We start from the raw sequence: 16,363 nt of genomic DNA on the forward strand, positions 1-16,363 counted from the left end.
TAAATTTTATAAAGTAAAGTTACTTCCCTACTTTATAAATCACCATTACTGTGGAACTGGTGGGCAGTTAGAAAATTTTACTAACAGAGATACAAAAGTGGGCGGTAAGTATAAAAAGGTTGACTACCCCTGGCTTACAGCCTGTTTCCCACAGACAGACAAGAAGGAAGAGAGATAAGAAGCATCAATTCTTCATTGCAGCACTTAGTTGTTCATTGATTGCTTTCTCATATGTGCCCTGGGGTGGGGGGAGGCAGACCAAGTGATCCCTTGCTCAAGCCAGTGACTGTGGGTTCAAGCTGGTGAGCTGTGCTCAAACCAGATGAGCCAATCAAGGCAGAGACCTTGGGGTTTTGAACCTAGGTCCCCTGTGTCCCAGTCCGATGCTCTATCTACTGCCCCACCTCCTGGTCAGGCTAGAAGAACAGTATTTATTTTAAAGATTTAACTAAGAAAAAAATTTTATTTATTTATTTTTTAAAAGGTGGAGGCACAGACAGGGACAGACAGGAAGGGAGGGAGATGAGAAGCATCAACTCATAGTTGTGGCACCTTAGTTCATTGATTGCTTTCTCCTATGTGCCTTGACCAGGGGATTCCAGCTAAGCCAATGACCCCTTGCTCAAGCCAGCAACCTTGGGCTTCAAGCAAGCCACCACCTTTGGGATCAAGCCAGTGCCATGGAGTCATATCTATGATCCCATGATCAAGTCAGCAACCCTGCACTCAAGCTGGATGAGCCCGTGCTCAAGCTGACAATCTCGGAGTTTCGAATCCGAGTCCTCAGCATCCCAGGCCAACACTCTATTCACTGTGCCACCACCTGGTTAGGTGAAGAAAAACTATTTCAATACCATAACTAAGATTTTAGTTGCCTTGATAGCAGGTAGACAAGATGGTGACGGTGTAGGCGGACGTACCAACTTCCACCTCCCAGAACCAAGTGGATTACAAATTAATTTTAAGAACCATCATCTGGAAAAACCAACTTTGGACTAAACTAAGAGGCCTCTTCAACCAAGAAATACTGAAGAAGGCACACTGAGACTGGTAGGAAAAGCGGAAACGTGGAGAGGGCTGCCCAGCTCCCCGGAGCCAATGGCAGCCCGGAGAGACTCATGTGGCGGGAAGTGAGTTTAGCAGAGAGGGGAGGGTCCTGAGTCCCAGGAAGAAAGCTCCAGCCTGCAGCCCCAGAGCCTAGAAGAGGCATATGGACAGTATTTAGCTGGAAACAAGACAGGATACTGTTTGTGAGAAAGAGACTGATTTCTCAGACCCAGGATTCTTCTTAAAGGGACTGCACAGAAAACGTCTCTCACAACCACTCACCCAGGGATCCAGGGGACAGGGAGAGAGGAGAGTACCAGAGTAGCAGGAAGAGAGTGTAATCTAGGAGGCATAGGGAAAAACATTTTGAGAGATAGCCACCCTAACCTCTGGGACGAGTCACTCCCCAAATCTGAAGTGAATATTTCCCTTGGAAACAGCAATACCAGCAAAGGGAAGCAGGACACCAGCCAAACAAGCTCTCCTGTGGCACTCAGAGCACAGTCGCTTAGAAGGAGGGAGCTTTCAGGACTACAGTAGTGAGTGTTAGGGTCTGAGCTGCAGCGCCCCCACCCACATGGCTGAGGGCTCAACCGAGGGCGGGGGGTGGCGGGACGTGGAAGCGCCGTTCTGTCGGCAAGAGTGGAAGCTGGCTGGCCACCATTGAGGCCCAGGTGTGAATTCAGTCTTGCCCCGCTGGGGAGGAGGGGACGTGTAAAAGTGGTCAAGCCCAGCTGTGGGCTGCCCGCAATCCAGCCTGCAGGGGAAGGGCAAGAGCCCCGGAAGGGGCGGAGACCGGCCCTTGAGCAAGGGCACCTGTGAAACCGAGGCTTGTGGTCTGACTTGGAAGCTGCTCCTCCAATAGGGGTGGAGCCAAAAGCTCAGAACAGGCGGAGTCCTGCTACTGAGCATGGGTATGCAGTCTTGCCCGGCCTGTGGAGCCCAGGCTTGCAGCTGTACCACAAGCAGGCAAAAGACCAGAATCAGGTGGAGACCCGCAACTAAGCAAAGGCGCTCACCCCTGCCCTCAGGGCCGAGCATAACGCCACCCGTGGGGGTGGGTCGAAGGCCAAGGCCACCGAGGCTTGTATACCCGAGCACGTGATCACAGTCACGCCCATGAAGGAGGCAGAAACCACAGCAACAGCCCCAGTGGGCAGGCACTGGCAATGCACATACCTGAATGCCATAGGCAGCAATAGGAGAGGGGGTGGAAGGCCTGCAGACAGACCACACCTAGGGATCACAAAGGCCACACCCAGTGGACTCCAGTGGCCAAAACCTTCTTTTACAGACAAAATGTGAAGGCAGAGAAATGCAACACAAATGAATCAAGAGAACAGGCCCCAAAAAAGGCCCTGAATGAGTCACATATAACCAAATTACGAGATGCAGAGTTTAAAATAACAATTGTTAGGATGCTCAAAGATCTTAGAACAATAGATAGTCATTACAAACAACTAAATAAAGAGATAGCAAATATAAAAAAGGACATTGAAATAAAAAAAAAATCAGTCAGAAATGACAAATACAATATCAGAAACAAAGAACACAATGGAAGGAATTAAGAGCAGGACGGATGAAGCTGAGAATTGAATCAGCGAGTTAGTGGACAAGATAAATGAAGGCACGGAAGCAGAGCAGAAAAAAGAAAGAGACTCAGAAAGTCTGAGGAAACTCTAAGAGAGCTCTGTGACAACATGAAGAGAAATAACATCCACATCATAGGGGTTCCTGAAGAAGAAGAGAAAGAACAAGGGATAGAGACTTTGTTCAACCATATCATAGCTGAAAACTTCCCTCAATAAAGGCAGGAAAACGTCTCAAGTTTAAGAAGCACAGAGAACTCCATTAAAGAGAAACCCAAAGAAATTACACCAAAACACATCATAATTAAAATACCAAAGCTAAGTGATAAAGAGAAAATATTAAAAGCTGCTAGAGAAAAAAAGACTATCACCTACAAAGGAGCCCCTATAAGGATGACTTCCGACTTCTCAACAGAAACACCTGAGGCCAGAAGGAATGGCAAGAAATATTCAAAGTAATGCAAAACACGAGCCTACAACCAAGACTACTTTATCCAGCAAGTCTAACCTTTAAAATTGAAGGAGAAATAAAAAGCTTTCTAGACAAAAAAACCTTCAAGGAATTCACTACAACCAAACTAAGGCTGCAAGAAATGCTAAGGGACCTGTTGTAAACAGATCAAAGGAGAAAAAGAACATAGCAAAAGAGGAATATAATTTTAAAGAATAAAATGGCAATAAACAACTACATATCAATAATAACATTAAATGTAAATAGATTAAATGATCCAATAAAAAGAAACAGGGTAGCTGCGTAGGTAAGAAAACAGGATCCATACATATGCTGTCTACAAGAGATACACCTTAAAACAAAAGATGCACATAGACTGAAGATAAAAGGATGTAAAAAAATATTTCACGGAAATGCAAATGAAAAAAAAGCTGGGATAGCAATACTTATATCAGACAAAATGGACTTTAAAACAAAGACTATAGTAAGAGATAAAGAAGGTCACTACATAATGATAAAGGGAGCAATCCAACAAGAAGATGTAACTGTTATAAATATCTATGCACCTAATATAGGAGCACCTAAATATATAAAGCAGACTTTGATGGATTTAAAGGGCGAGATCAACAGCAATACTATAATAGTAAGGGATTTCAATACCCTACTAACATCACTAGATAGATCCTCAAGAAAGAAAATTAACAAAGAAACAGACTTAAAGAACATATTATATCAACTCGATTTAATAGATATCTTCAGAACCTTTCAACCTAAAGCAGCAGAATATACATTCTTTTCAAGTGCTCATGGTACATTCTCTAGGAGAGACTACATGTTAGGGCACAAAAGCGGTCTCAACAAATTTAAGAAGATTGAAATCATATCGAGCACTTTTTCTGATCACAATGGCACGAAACTAGAAAGCAACCATTGGCCTTGGCCGGCTGGCTCGGTAGTAGAGCATCGGGCCTGGCTGCGCAAGTCCCAGGTTCGATTCCCGGCCAGGGCACACAGGAGAGGCGCCCATCTGCTTCTCCACCCCTCCCCCCTCTCCTTCCTCTCTCTCTCTCTCTCTTCCCCTCCCCGCAGCTGAGGCTCCACTGGAGCAAAAGATGGCCCGGGCGCTGGGGATGGCTCCTTGGCCTCTGCCCCAGGCGCTAGAGTGGCTCTGGTCGCGACAGAGTGACACCCTGGATAGGCAGAGCATCGCCCCCTGGTGGGCATGCCGGGTGGATCCTAGTTCAGCACATGCGGGAGTCTGTCTGACTGCCTCCCCGTTTCCAGCTTCAGAAAAATACAAAAAAAAAAAAAAAAAAAAGGAAAAAAGAAAAAAGAAAAAAGAAAGCAACCACAACAGAAAAACTGAAAAATACTCAAACACTTGGAAACTAAATAGCATGTTATTAAATAATGGGTTAACAATGAGATCAAAGAAGAAATTTAAAAATTCCTAGAAATGAACAATAACGAGTATACATCAACTCAAAATTTATGGGACACAGCAAAAGCAGTCCTGAGAGGGAAGTTCATAGCATTATAGGCATACCTCAAGAAGCTAGAAAAAGCTCAAATAAACAACTTGACCCTGCATCTAAAAGCACTAGAAAAAGAACAGCAAGCAAAGCCCAGAGCTAGTAGAAGGAAGGAAATAATAAAGATCAGAGCAGAAATAAATGACATAGAGGCTAAAGAAACAATACAGAGGATCAATGAAACCAGGAGCTGGTTCTTTGAAAAGGTAAACAAGATTGATGAAACTTTAACCAGACTCACCAAGAAAAAAAGAGGACTCAAATAAATAAAATTAGAAATGAGAGTGGAGAAATAACAACTGACACAACAGAAATACAAAATATTGTAAAAAAATACTATGAAGAAATGTACGCCAAAAAACTAGACAATCTAGATGAAATGGACAAATTCCTTGAAACATATAATCTTCCAAAAATTAATCTGGAAGAATCAGAAAACTTAAACAGATCAATTACAACAAATGGGATTGAAACAGTTATCAAAAAACTCCCCAAAAAGAAAAGTCCTGGGCCTGATGGCTTCACAAGTGAATTCTACCAAATATTCAACGAAGAACTGACTCCTATCCTTCTCAAGCTATTTCAAAAAATTCAAGAGGAAGGAAGACTTCCAAGCTCCTTTTATGAGGCGAGTATAACTCTGATTCCAAAACCAGGCAAAGACAACACAAACAAAGAAAATTATATGCCAATATCCCTGATGAATTTAGATGCTAAAATCCCCAACAAAATATTAGCAAACTGGATCCAGCAATATGTGAAAAAAATCATACACCATAATCAAGTGGAATTTATTCTTGGGAGGCAAAGCTGGTATAATATTCGCAAATCAGTCAATGTGATTCATTACATAAACAAAAGGAAGGAGAAAAACCACATAATTTCAATAGATGCAGAAAAAGCATTTTATAAAATCCAGCACCCATTCATGATCAAAACTCTTAGAACAGTGGAAATACAGGGAACATACCTCAACATGATAAAGGCCATCTATGACAAAGCCACAGCCAATATCATACTCAATGGGCAAAAATTAAAAGCAATTCCCTTAAGATCAGGAACAAGGTAGGGGTGCCCCCTTTCACCACTCTTATTCAACATAGTTCTGGAAGTCCTAGCCACAACAATCAGACAAGAAAGAGAAATAAAAGGCATCCAAATTGGAAAAGAAGAAGTAAAACTATCATTATTTACAGATGATATGATATTGTATATAGAAAACCCTAAAGTCTCAGTCAAAAAACTACTAGACCTGATAAATGAATTCAGCAAGGTGGCAGGATATAAAATTAATACTCAGAAATCAGAGACATTTTTATACACCAACAATGAACTGTCAGAAAGAGAAATTAAGGAAGCGATCCCCTTTACCACTGCAACCAAAAAAATAAAGTACCTAGGAATAAATTTAACCAGGCAGATAAAGGCTTGTACTCGGAAAATTATAAAACATTGATAAAAGAAATCGGAAGATACAAACAAATGGAAGCATATACCGTGCTCATGGTTAGGAAGAATAAACATCATTAAAATATCTATATTACCCAAAGCAATTTATAAATTCAATGCAATACAGATTAAAATACCAATGACTTACTTCAAAGATATAGAACACATATTCCAAAAATTTATATGGAACCAAAAGAGAACACGAATAGCCTCAGCAATCTTGAAAAGGAAGAATAAAGTGGGAGGTATCACACTTCCGGATATCAAGTTATACTACAAGGCCAATGTATGCAAAACAGCCCGGTACTGGCATAACAACAGGCATATAGATCAATGGAACAGAACTGAGAACCCAGAAATAAATCCACACTTTTATGGACAACTGATATTTGACAAAGGAGGTAAGGAAATACAATGGAGTAAAGACAGCCTCTTCAACAAATGGTGTTGGGAAAATTGGACAGCTACTTGCAAAAAAAATGAAACTAGACCACCAACTTACACCATTCACAAAAATAAACTCAAAATGGATAAAAGACTTAAACGTAAGCCGTAAAACCATAAGCATCTTAGAAGAAAACATAGGCAGTAAGCTCTCTGACATCTCTCGCAGCAATATATTTGCCGATTTATCTCCACGGGCAAGTGAAATAAAAGAATAAACAAATGGGACTATATCAAACTAAAAAGCTTCTGACAGCTAAAGACAGTAAGAACAGAATAAAAAGACAAACTACACAATGAGAGAATATATTTGATAATATGTCTGATAAGGGGTTAATAAAATTTAAAGAGAACTTGTAAAACTCAATACCAGGAAGACAAACAATCCAATCAAAAATGGGCAAAAGCAATGAATAGACACTTCTCCAAATAGGACATACAGATGGCCAATAGGCATACGAAAAAATGCTTAACATCATTAATCATTAGAGAAATGCAAATTAAAATCACATTGAGATATCACCTCACACTAGTCAGAATGGCGCTCATCAACAAAACAACACAGATTAAGTGCTGGCGAGGATGTGGAGAAAAGGGAACCCTCCTGCACTGCTGGTGGGAATGCAGACTGGTGCAGTCACTGTGGAAAACAGTACTGAGATTCCTCAGGAAATTAAAAATTGGAATGCCTTTTGACCCAGCTATACCACTTTTAGGAATATATCCCAAGAACACCATAGCAGTGATTGAAAAGAAGAAATGCACCTTCATGTTTATGGCAGCATTGTTCACAATAGCGAAGATCTGAAACAGCCCATGTGTCCGTTAGTGGACAAGTGGATTAAAAAGCTTTGATACATATATACTATGACTTCTCAGCCATAAGAAATGATGGCATCGGATCATTTACAATAACATGGATGGACCTTGATAACATTATACTGAGTGAAATAAGTAAATCAAAAAAACTAATAACTATATGATTCCATACATAGGTGGGACATAAAAATGAGACTCAGAGACATGGACAAGAGTGTGGGGGTTATGGGGTGGGGGGGGGGGGGAAGCGAGGGAGGAGGTTGGGGGAGGGGAGGGACACAAAGAAAACCAGTTAGAAGATGACGGAAGACAATTGGACTTTGGGTGATGGGAATGCAGCATAATCAAATGTCAAAATAACCTAGAGATGTTTTCTCTGAACATATGTACCCTCATTTATCAATGTCACCGCATTAAAATTTAAAAAAAAGATGATTTTAGTTGCCTTTAAAAAATTAATACAGGTCCTGGCCAGTTGGCTCAGTGGTAGAGTGTCTGCCCTGCATGTGGAAGTCCCAGGTTCCATTCACAGTCAGGGTACAGAGGAGAATTGACCATCTGCTTCTCCACTCCTACCCCTTCTCTTTTTTCTGCTCCTGCTGCCATGACTCAGTTGTTTCAAGTGCATCGGCCCCAGGTGCTAAGAATGGCTCCGTGTAGCCTCTCCCTCAGGCACTAAAAATACCTTGGTTGCGAGCATGGCCCCAAATGGGCACAGCATCAGCCCCACACAGGGTTGCCAGGTGGATCCCGGTCAGGGCATAAGCGGGAGTTTGTCTGTTTATCTCCCCTCATTTCACTTGGGGAAAAAATATTGCTAAAGATAAAATTGTTAAAATCTATTTTTTATTGAATTTATTTATTTATTTTTTTTGTGTGTGTGTGTGTTTTTTTTTTTTGAGAGAAAGGAGAGAGAGGCGAGGAGGAGAAATAGGAAGCATCAACTCATAGTAGTTGTTTCCATATGTGCCTTGACTGGGCAAGTCCAGGGTTCCGAACTGGCAACTTCAGCATTCCAGGACAACACTTTATCCACTGCACTACCACAGGTCAGGCTAATCAACTCTTTAAAAATTAGATTTTCTGGCCTGTGGTGGCACAGTGGATAAAGCATCGCCCTGGAATACTGAGGTCACTGGTTTGAAACCCCGGGATGCCTGGTTAAGGCACATATGGGAGCTGATGCTTCCTGCTCCTCCCCCCCTTCTTTCTCTCTCTCTTTCTTCACTGAAATGAAAATAAAAAAAAGAAAAAAGTAGATTTGTAAATTTGCTCTAGTGGTTAACAGCTGGACCAACTAGGTTTTAAATTCTGGCTTCACTGTTCACCAGCTGTGTAACCTTCCCTCAATTTCCTCATTGGTAGAATGATGATAATATCATGTACTTCACAGGATTGTGGTGAAGAATAAAACATATGAATACATGTAAAGTATTTAGAACAGTGTCCTGGCACACTGAAAGAACTCATTAAGTGTGAACTCTCTAAACTTATTTTTGTCTTCCAATGTTTTTTTTTTTCTGTATTTTTCTGAAGCTGGAAACGGGGAGAGACAGACAGACTCCCGCATGTGCCCGACCGGGATCCACCCGGCATGCCCACCAGGGGGCGACACTCTGCCCACCAGGGGGCGATACTCTGCCCCTCCGGAGCGTCGCTCTGTTGCGACCAGAGCCACTCTAGCGCCTGGGGCAGAGGCCAAGGAGCCATCCCCAGCGCCCGGGCCATCTTTGCTCCAGTGGAGCCTCGGCTGCAGGAGGGGAAGAGAGAGACAGAGAGGAAGGGGGGGGGGGGGAGAAGCAGATGGGTGCTTCTCCTGTGTGCCCTGGCCGGGAATTGAACCTGGGACTTCTGCACGCCAGGCTGACGCTCTACCACTGAGCCAACCGGCCAAGGCCTGTCTTCCAATGTTTTAATGAGAGGCAAGTCTATGCACTAAAGCATTAAAATACTTTTCCCTCCTAAGAGTCAATATTAATTTATCTCTAAAGCAGCGGTTCTCAACCTGTGGGTCGCGACCCCGGTGGGATCGCCTAAAGCCATCGGAAAATACATAATGCATATCAGGTATTTACATTCCGAATCATAACTGTAGCAAAATTACAGTTATGAAGTAGCCACCAAAATTATTTTTTGGTTTGGGGTCACCGCAACATGAGGAACTGTATTGTGGGGTCACGGCATTAGAAAGGTTGAGAACCATTGCTCTAAAGGAAAGCAGAAAATTGAAAAGCAGTAAAAATTGGTAGAAATTCTATACATTTTCTATATTCTGAAATTTAAAGATGAACTATATTTTTTCTTTTTTTTAGTGAGAGAGAGATAGACAGACAGGAAGAGACAGGAAGGGAGAGAGATGAGAAGCATCAATTCTTCATTGTAGCACCTTAGTTGTTCATCGATTGCTTTCTCATATGTGCCTTTATTGGGGGCTACAGCTGAGCCAGTGACCCCTAGCTCAAGCTAGCGACCTCGGGCTTCAAGCCTGCAACCTTTGGGCTCAAAGCAGTGACCATGGGGTCATGTTTCTAATCCCACACTCAATCGAGCCAGCAACACTGCGCTCAAGCTGGTGAGCCAGCATCAAGCCGGTGACCTCAGGGTTTCTAACCTGGGTCCTCTGCATCCCAATCTGACACTCTATCCACTGTGCCACTGCCTGGTCAGGCTAAAATTTCTTTCTCTTAAAAATTTTTTAAAATTGATTTTACAGAGAGACAAGACGGAAGGAGGAATGAAAAGTATCAACTCATAGTTGCTTCACTTATTTATTCACTGATTGTCTGTCATATGTGCTTTGACTGGGCAAGCCCAGAGTTTCGAACCAGCAACCTCAGCATTCTAGGTCGACACACTATCCACTGGGCCACCACAAGCCAGGAAACAAATAAAATTTCTTAAAAAAAGAAAAAAAAAAAAGAACATATGGTCTGTTGTCAAATTGTTTTTAAAATTCATTTGGGGTGGGGGGCAGAAAGAAAGAGAGAAAGAGACAGAGACAGAGATAGAGAGAGAGAGAGAGACAGAGTGAGAGAGAAGGTAAGAAGGAGCAGGAAGCATCAACTCCCATATGCGCCCTGACCAGGGCAAGCCAGAGGTTTCGAACCTGCAACCTCAGTGTTCCAGGTTGACATTTTATCCAGTGTACCACCACAGGTCAAGCCAAATTAAGTTTCTTTTTAAAAATTTTTATTTATTGGTTTTAGAGAAAGGGGAAGTGAGGGGAGACAGAAAGATTGATCCATTTCGGTATGTGCCCTGACCGGGAATCAAACTTGCAACCTTTGCATACAGGGATGACCCTCTAACCAACCAAGCTATCTGGCCAGGGAACCGGTTGTCAAATTTAAACTGAAAATTTTATAACAAGTATTTTCTTTGTATATGTTTTTCTATGGTCAGATCTTTTACTTTGGGGTTTTCTAATGGTCTAAAAAGAGTAAGGTCTGAGTAAAAAAACAATTTTTACAAACACACAGATGTATTGTACTGTTGTTTTAAGGAAGAAAAGAATGGGCAAAGACGATAAAGCTAGCAGCTTAAAAAATTTTAGGATACATAGCTAGAACAGTAACTTACTTAAAATAGAAAGCCTGTTAGCCAGAAAGGCAGGTTTAAAATGTCACAATAGACTGAATGCAATACTTAAGCAGTACTCATCTATTTAACCAAAGTAAGGAAAAAATGTAGTCACAATCAATGCAAAATGCCTAACAAAAAGAAAAAAGATAATGGAAAATATTCCAGTTTTTAAGATAGAACACTATCAAAGACTATTTAAAATGTTCATATAGAATCATTTAATGTTGATATTTAGTATCAAATGTGCTAAATTTCCCCACTCTATAGATAGCCACTGGTATTATTCAGTCCAAGGAATTAACTAAAAGATTACTTACGTGTGAACTCCATCTGATTTTCTTTGTTCAAAAACTAAGGTTCTTCCCTCTGGAGAAGCAAGATAGAAATCAATATCTAATCCTGCTCCATCTAAAACCTGTAGAATAATAGTACAGAAGAGAAAAATATATATTACAAATTCTGAAAATAAATTATATAAAGTAGATCATATATGATGAAAAGATGTTCTTTATTAACCTAGATGGTTAAGAAAGTCAATTGACTCATTAGGGCTAGAAAGGAGCAGAAAAATCATCTGGTTCAGTTCCATTCAATTTTGGAACTCACCCCTTTATTACCAATTCCTATTGGCTATCACAGAAATTTAGGCCTTACAGATATTACTGAAATGATCTTCCTAAACATAGTGCCTTCACTGACAATCCCTATAGAGTAAAACAAAAACAAAAAAACAGAAGAGTTCAAATTGTGGACTTTTTACTGAGGCAATTTAAGGTATGCTATGTAACTTTTCTGAATTTCTCTTCATTAAAAAAAGAATAAAAATTACCTTCTTCTTAGCCTAAAACTCAAGACAAGACCTCTATGATCTGACTCCAACTGACTTCTTCAATACATTCATTTTTAAAAAAAATATTTATTCATTTTAGAGAGGAGAGCGAGAGAGTGAGAGAGAGAGAGAGAAAGCAGGGAGGAGCAGGAAGCATCAACTCTCATATGTGCCTTGACCAGGCAAGCCCAGGGTTTCGAACCAGCGACCTCAGTGTTCCAGGTCAACACTTTTTCCACTGCGCCACCACAGGTCAAGCCAATACATTCACTTATTATTCCCCAATATGAACAGTATATTCAAGGTAGGCTGTTTACTTACTGGTGAGTGAACACAATCTGTTCCTTTACAATCCCAGCAAGCCCTGCTGCTGCTACTGCTGCTGCTGAGAAGACAGCAGCTCACAATTATAGTTCATGCCACATACTGTCTTTTAAGTTCTTTATGTGGATTAATTTATTCCTCACAACAACTCTTAAAATGTAGGTCCTATTATTGTTCTTACTTCAAGAAAAAAAACAACTGAGGCACAGAAAAGTAATTTTCTCAGGGTAATACGGAAAGTAAGTGGCATGGCCAAACTATGTATGAACCCACCAAATCTCCCTCCAATGACTACTCTTTTTATATTACACTTCATTTTATTTTTCTTGGTGGATTTATGGACTGATATAAAAACTTACCTGTTCCTGTGCTCTACTTACTGATAAAAAAAAAAGAAAAAAATACAACAAAACTGGTTTCAAATGGCTAAATACCATATTTCCCCATGTAGAAGACACACCTTTGCCTGAAAAATTTGGGGTCTATAAACTGGGTGCGTCTTATACAGTAGTTGAAGAAGTGTAGCATTTCAAATGCCTTAGAATGGAACTGAGGATGAGGCAATATATGAAGACGGTGATTTGTCATCAGACACAGATGAGGACAAGCTAATGGATGGGTTTTGGAAAAGTTGTATGAATTTTATGATGAATAAAACTTGAGTTCAATAACTTTATGTAATACATTTATTTTTCAAATTTTGGGCCTCCAAATTAAGATGATTCTTATACATGGGGAAATACGGTATGTACAATTCTTTCTCTTTCTCATATCCCAATGAAATGAAGGAAACAATACAAATAATCCAGTGACGCTAGCAATCTAGGATGCCTGTTAACAGACATGAAGGGGAAGGAATGGCTGGAAGATACTCCACTGAGCAAAGGATGTATCTAGCTGCCAATATCTACCAATCTCAAAACTCTCAATTAAATGCGCATTACAAGCAAATATAATGTTAGCAGAATAAACATGGATGGACTAAAAATTAAGAGAACTACAAGGAGCCAAGGAATTCTCAGAACAAGGTGAAAAGATTATAGAGGAAAAGTATATGCAAAATGGTAAGACCCTTCGTGAAGGACAGAGCTAATGATTTAAAATTATCCATCTAATAAGCATTTCAAAAGAAGGGAACCAATAGAAATGAAGAGAAGAAATCATCAAATATGAGAATAAAAATTCTTGCTTCAAAATAGAAAATTAATTAGACTAAAAAGATTTAGTAGGTCCGAAGAAGGATAAATGAAAAAAGATCCTCCCTGGCTGGATAGCTCGGCTGGTTAGAGCAATGACCCAAAAGCACAGAGGTTGCTGGTTCGATCCCTAGTCAGGGCACATAAAGGAACAAGCAACATTCCTGTCCCGCTCCTTTCTCGCTAAAAACAATAAAAAATTAAAAGAAAAAAAGATCCAAAAATCCTACTGACTATTCCAAAGGATTTGAAAAGAATAACCTAGAAACTTCCAAGACTAGTAGTAGACAGTAGACACATTCAAAATAAGAATTGGGATTGGCATCAGAATTCTTATACATAAGATGCAAAAAAAAAAAAAAAAAAAAAAAAAAAAAAGCAAATGAAACAAGCCATGTCTTCAAAGTTTCCATGTAAAAAAATGATAGTATTTACTTAAGTGAAAGCAAAAAGTAAAGCTCTTTTCAGACATCTAAGAACTCAAAACAGAATCACTCAAGATTACCCTCCAAAAAAATATATCCATTAAATCAGAAAAAGATTTCAGTAAAACTAAGTTTAAATGATTTATTTTTTTAATTAAATTTATTGGGGTGACATTGGTTAATAAAATTATACAGGTCTCAGGTATACACTTACTCTAATACACCATCTACATACTGTGCTGTGTGTTCACCACCCCAAGTCAAGTCTCCTTCCATCATCACGTATCTCTTTTTTATCCTCTTCTCCCTCCCCACTCCATTTTCTCCCACACTGGGTCTGTATATAAGAAGTTTGTTTCTTTTTAAATTTTTTGAAAGACGGAGAGAGAGGGAGGAGAGAGATGGGAAGCATCAACTCATAACTGTGTCACTTTAATTGTTCATTGATTGCTTCTCATATGTGCCTTGATGGGGGGTGGGGGGGATGGAGAGAAGATTCAAGCCAGTGACCTTGGGCCTCAAGCTAGCAACCTTTGGGCTCATGGTAGCGACCCTGAGATTATGTCAATGATCCCGTGTTCAAGCCAGTGAGCCAATGCACAAGCGGACAAGCCTATGCTCAAGCTGGAGACCTGTGGGTTTCGAACCTGGGGACCTCAGCGTTTTGGGTGAAGGCTCTATCCACTGTGTCACCACTGGTTAGGTTCTATGAGTATTTTTTCTTTGCTTAATCCCTTCACCTTTTTCACCCAGCCCTTCAATCCCTGATAGCTATCTGTTCTCTATATCTGTGAGTCTGTTTTAGATTCCACGTACACGTGAAATCATGGTAAACAGTATTTTTGGTAGTGGCTATAAGGCTAAATGAAATTGTTAAAAATGGTATTTTAGGCCCTGGCCAGTTGGCTCTGTGGTAGAGCGTCAGACCAGAGTGTGGAAGTCCCAAGATCGATTCCTGGTCAGGGCACACAGAAGAAGTGACCATCTGCTTCTCCCCTGCCCCCCCCCCCCACTTCTCTCTGTCTCTCTCTTCCCCTCCAGAAGCCAAGGCTCCACTGAGCAAAGTTGGCCCGGGCGCTGAGGATGGCATCAAATTCTCGCCTCAGGTGCTAAAATGGCTCCGGCTGCAACAGAGCAACACCCCAGATGGGCAGAGCATCACCCCCTGGTGGGCTTGCCCCATGCATCCAGATAGGGAGCATGCGGGAGTCTGTCACTCAGCCTTCCCACTTCTCACTTAAGAAAAATACAAAAAAAAAATGGTATTTTAGTATACAGAACATAAGTAAAAAATATTTAAAATATAAATGATTAAAAAATGTATCACAATCCAAAACTAAACATCCTGATGATTTCAACGGAATATGATGGGCAAGTGCCACTTTCCCCTATCTGTAGGCTTTGGTGATAGTGTTTCAATTCCTCAAAAACAATCTTCTGTCTTATTCCTCAATGCCTTGTCGCATGCTGTTCTTTTTACCCATCTTTTTACCTACTCATGCCTTATGCGTAGTAAGCCTGCTTCTTCTACAGATTTCAACTCTACTTCCTCTAGGATGTCTTCTCTCTATTCCCAGATGAAATCAAATCCTTCTTTTAAATACTCTCATAGCTGTATGCATTTAACTTCATAAACTCAAAGACTTAAATTTTTATTTTAATTTTTTTAGACTGGTTTTTATTTTTAGTAAATTAAATTTTTTTTAAAACTTTAAAAAAAACTTTAAATAAATGACTTTATTCATTTTAGAGAGGAGCGAAATGGAGGGGGGAGTAGGAAGCACCAACTTCCATTTGTGCCTTGACCAGACAAGCCCAGGGTGTCGAATCGGCGACCTGTGTTCCAGGTCAATGCATTATCTGCTGTGCCACCACAAGTCAGGCAAAAAATTTTATTTATTGATTTGAGAGAGAGAGAAACATCAATTAATTATTCCATTTATTTATGCATTCATTGGTTGTTTCTTTTTTTTTTTTTTTTTTTTTAAGATACTGGTTTTTTTTTATTTTTTTATTTATTTATTCATTTTAGAGAGGAGAGTGAAAGACAGAGAGAGAGAAGAGGGGGAGGAGCTGGAAGCATCAACTCCCATATGTGCCTTGACCAGGCAAGCCCAGGGTTTCGAACTGGCGACCTCAGCATTTCCAGGTCGACGCTTTATCCACTGCGCCACCACAGGTCAGGCCTCATTGGTTGATTCTTGTATGTGCCCTGATGGGGGATTGAACTTGCAACTTTGGCATATCAGGACAACTCTCTAACCAACTGAGATTTAAATTTCTAAATGAAGGATCTATTTTATTCATAAGATATATGTACTTACATTTATAGTTACTGGAAAGTTAACCTTGGGAGTAAGAAAATGCAAACAAAGGGCTGAAGATGATCTTTACCCTACATACCCCTCCAACATTGTCTAGGATTACAGACACTAAATGACTTTAGTTTTCTCCTCAATGAAAACAAATTGTTTAGAGAGAATGAATCCTTTGGGGGAACAGTCCATTTAAGAGTGACTAAATATACAAAATATAAAGCTAAAGCAATATGGTGATAAAAGATGATTTGACTTTAGTTGTTAGATACCCAATGCAATATATTGATCATGTATACTAAAAATGCATACTTGAAAACTATATGATCTTATTAATCAATGTCATCCCAATGAATTTAAT

At 40.3% G+C, this 16,363-nt stretch overlaps 1 protein-coding gene across 2 annotated transcripts in view; it reads right to left on the reverse strand.

The window, feature by feature from the left end:
- The window catches only part of TMED5 (transmembrane p24 trafficking protein 5), a 36,351-nt gene that overhangs the window by 15,522 nt on the left and 4,466 nt on the right, over positions 1-16,363 (reverse strand). For both annotated transcript variants that reach the window (XM_066268686.1, XM_066268687.1), the window contains exon 2: positions 11,231-11,328. In XM_066268686.1, the coding sequence (XP_066124783.1) occupies positions 11,231-11,328 (98 nt within the window). The remainder of the gene's footprint in view (positions 1-11,230; positions 11,329-16,363) is intronic.

This window comes from Saccopteryx bilineata, chromosome 3 (assembly GCF_036850765.1).
Source record: "Saccopteryx bilineata isolate mSacBil1 chromosome 3, mSacBil1_pri_phased_curated, whole genome shotgun sequence".
Classification (NCBI taxonomy): domain Eukaryota; kingdom Metazoa; phylum Chordata; class Mammalia; order Chiroptera; family Emballonuridae; genus Saccopteryx; species Saccopteryx bilineata.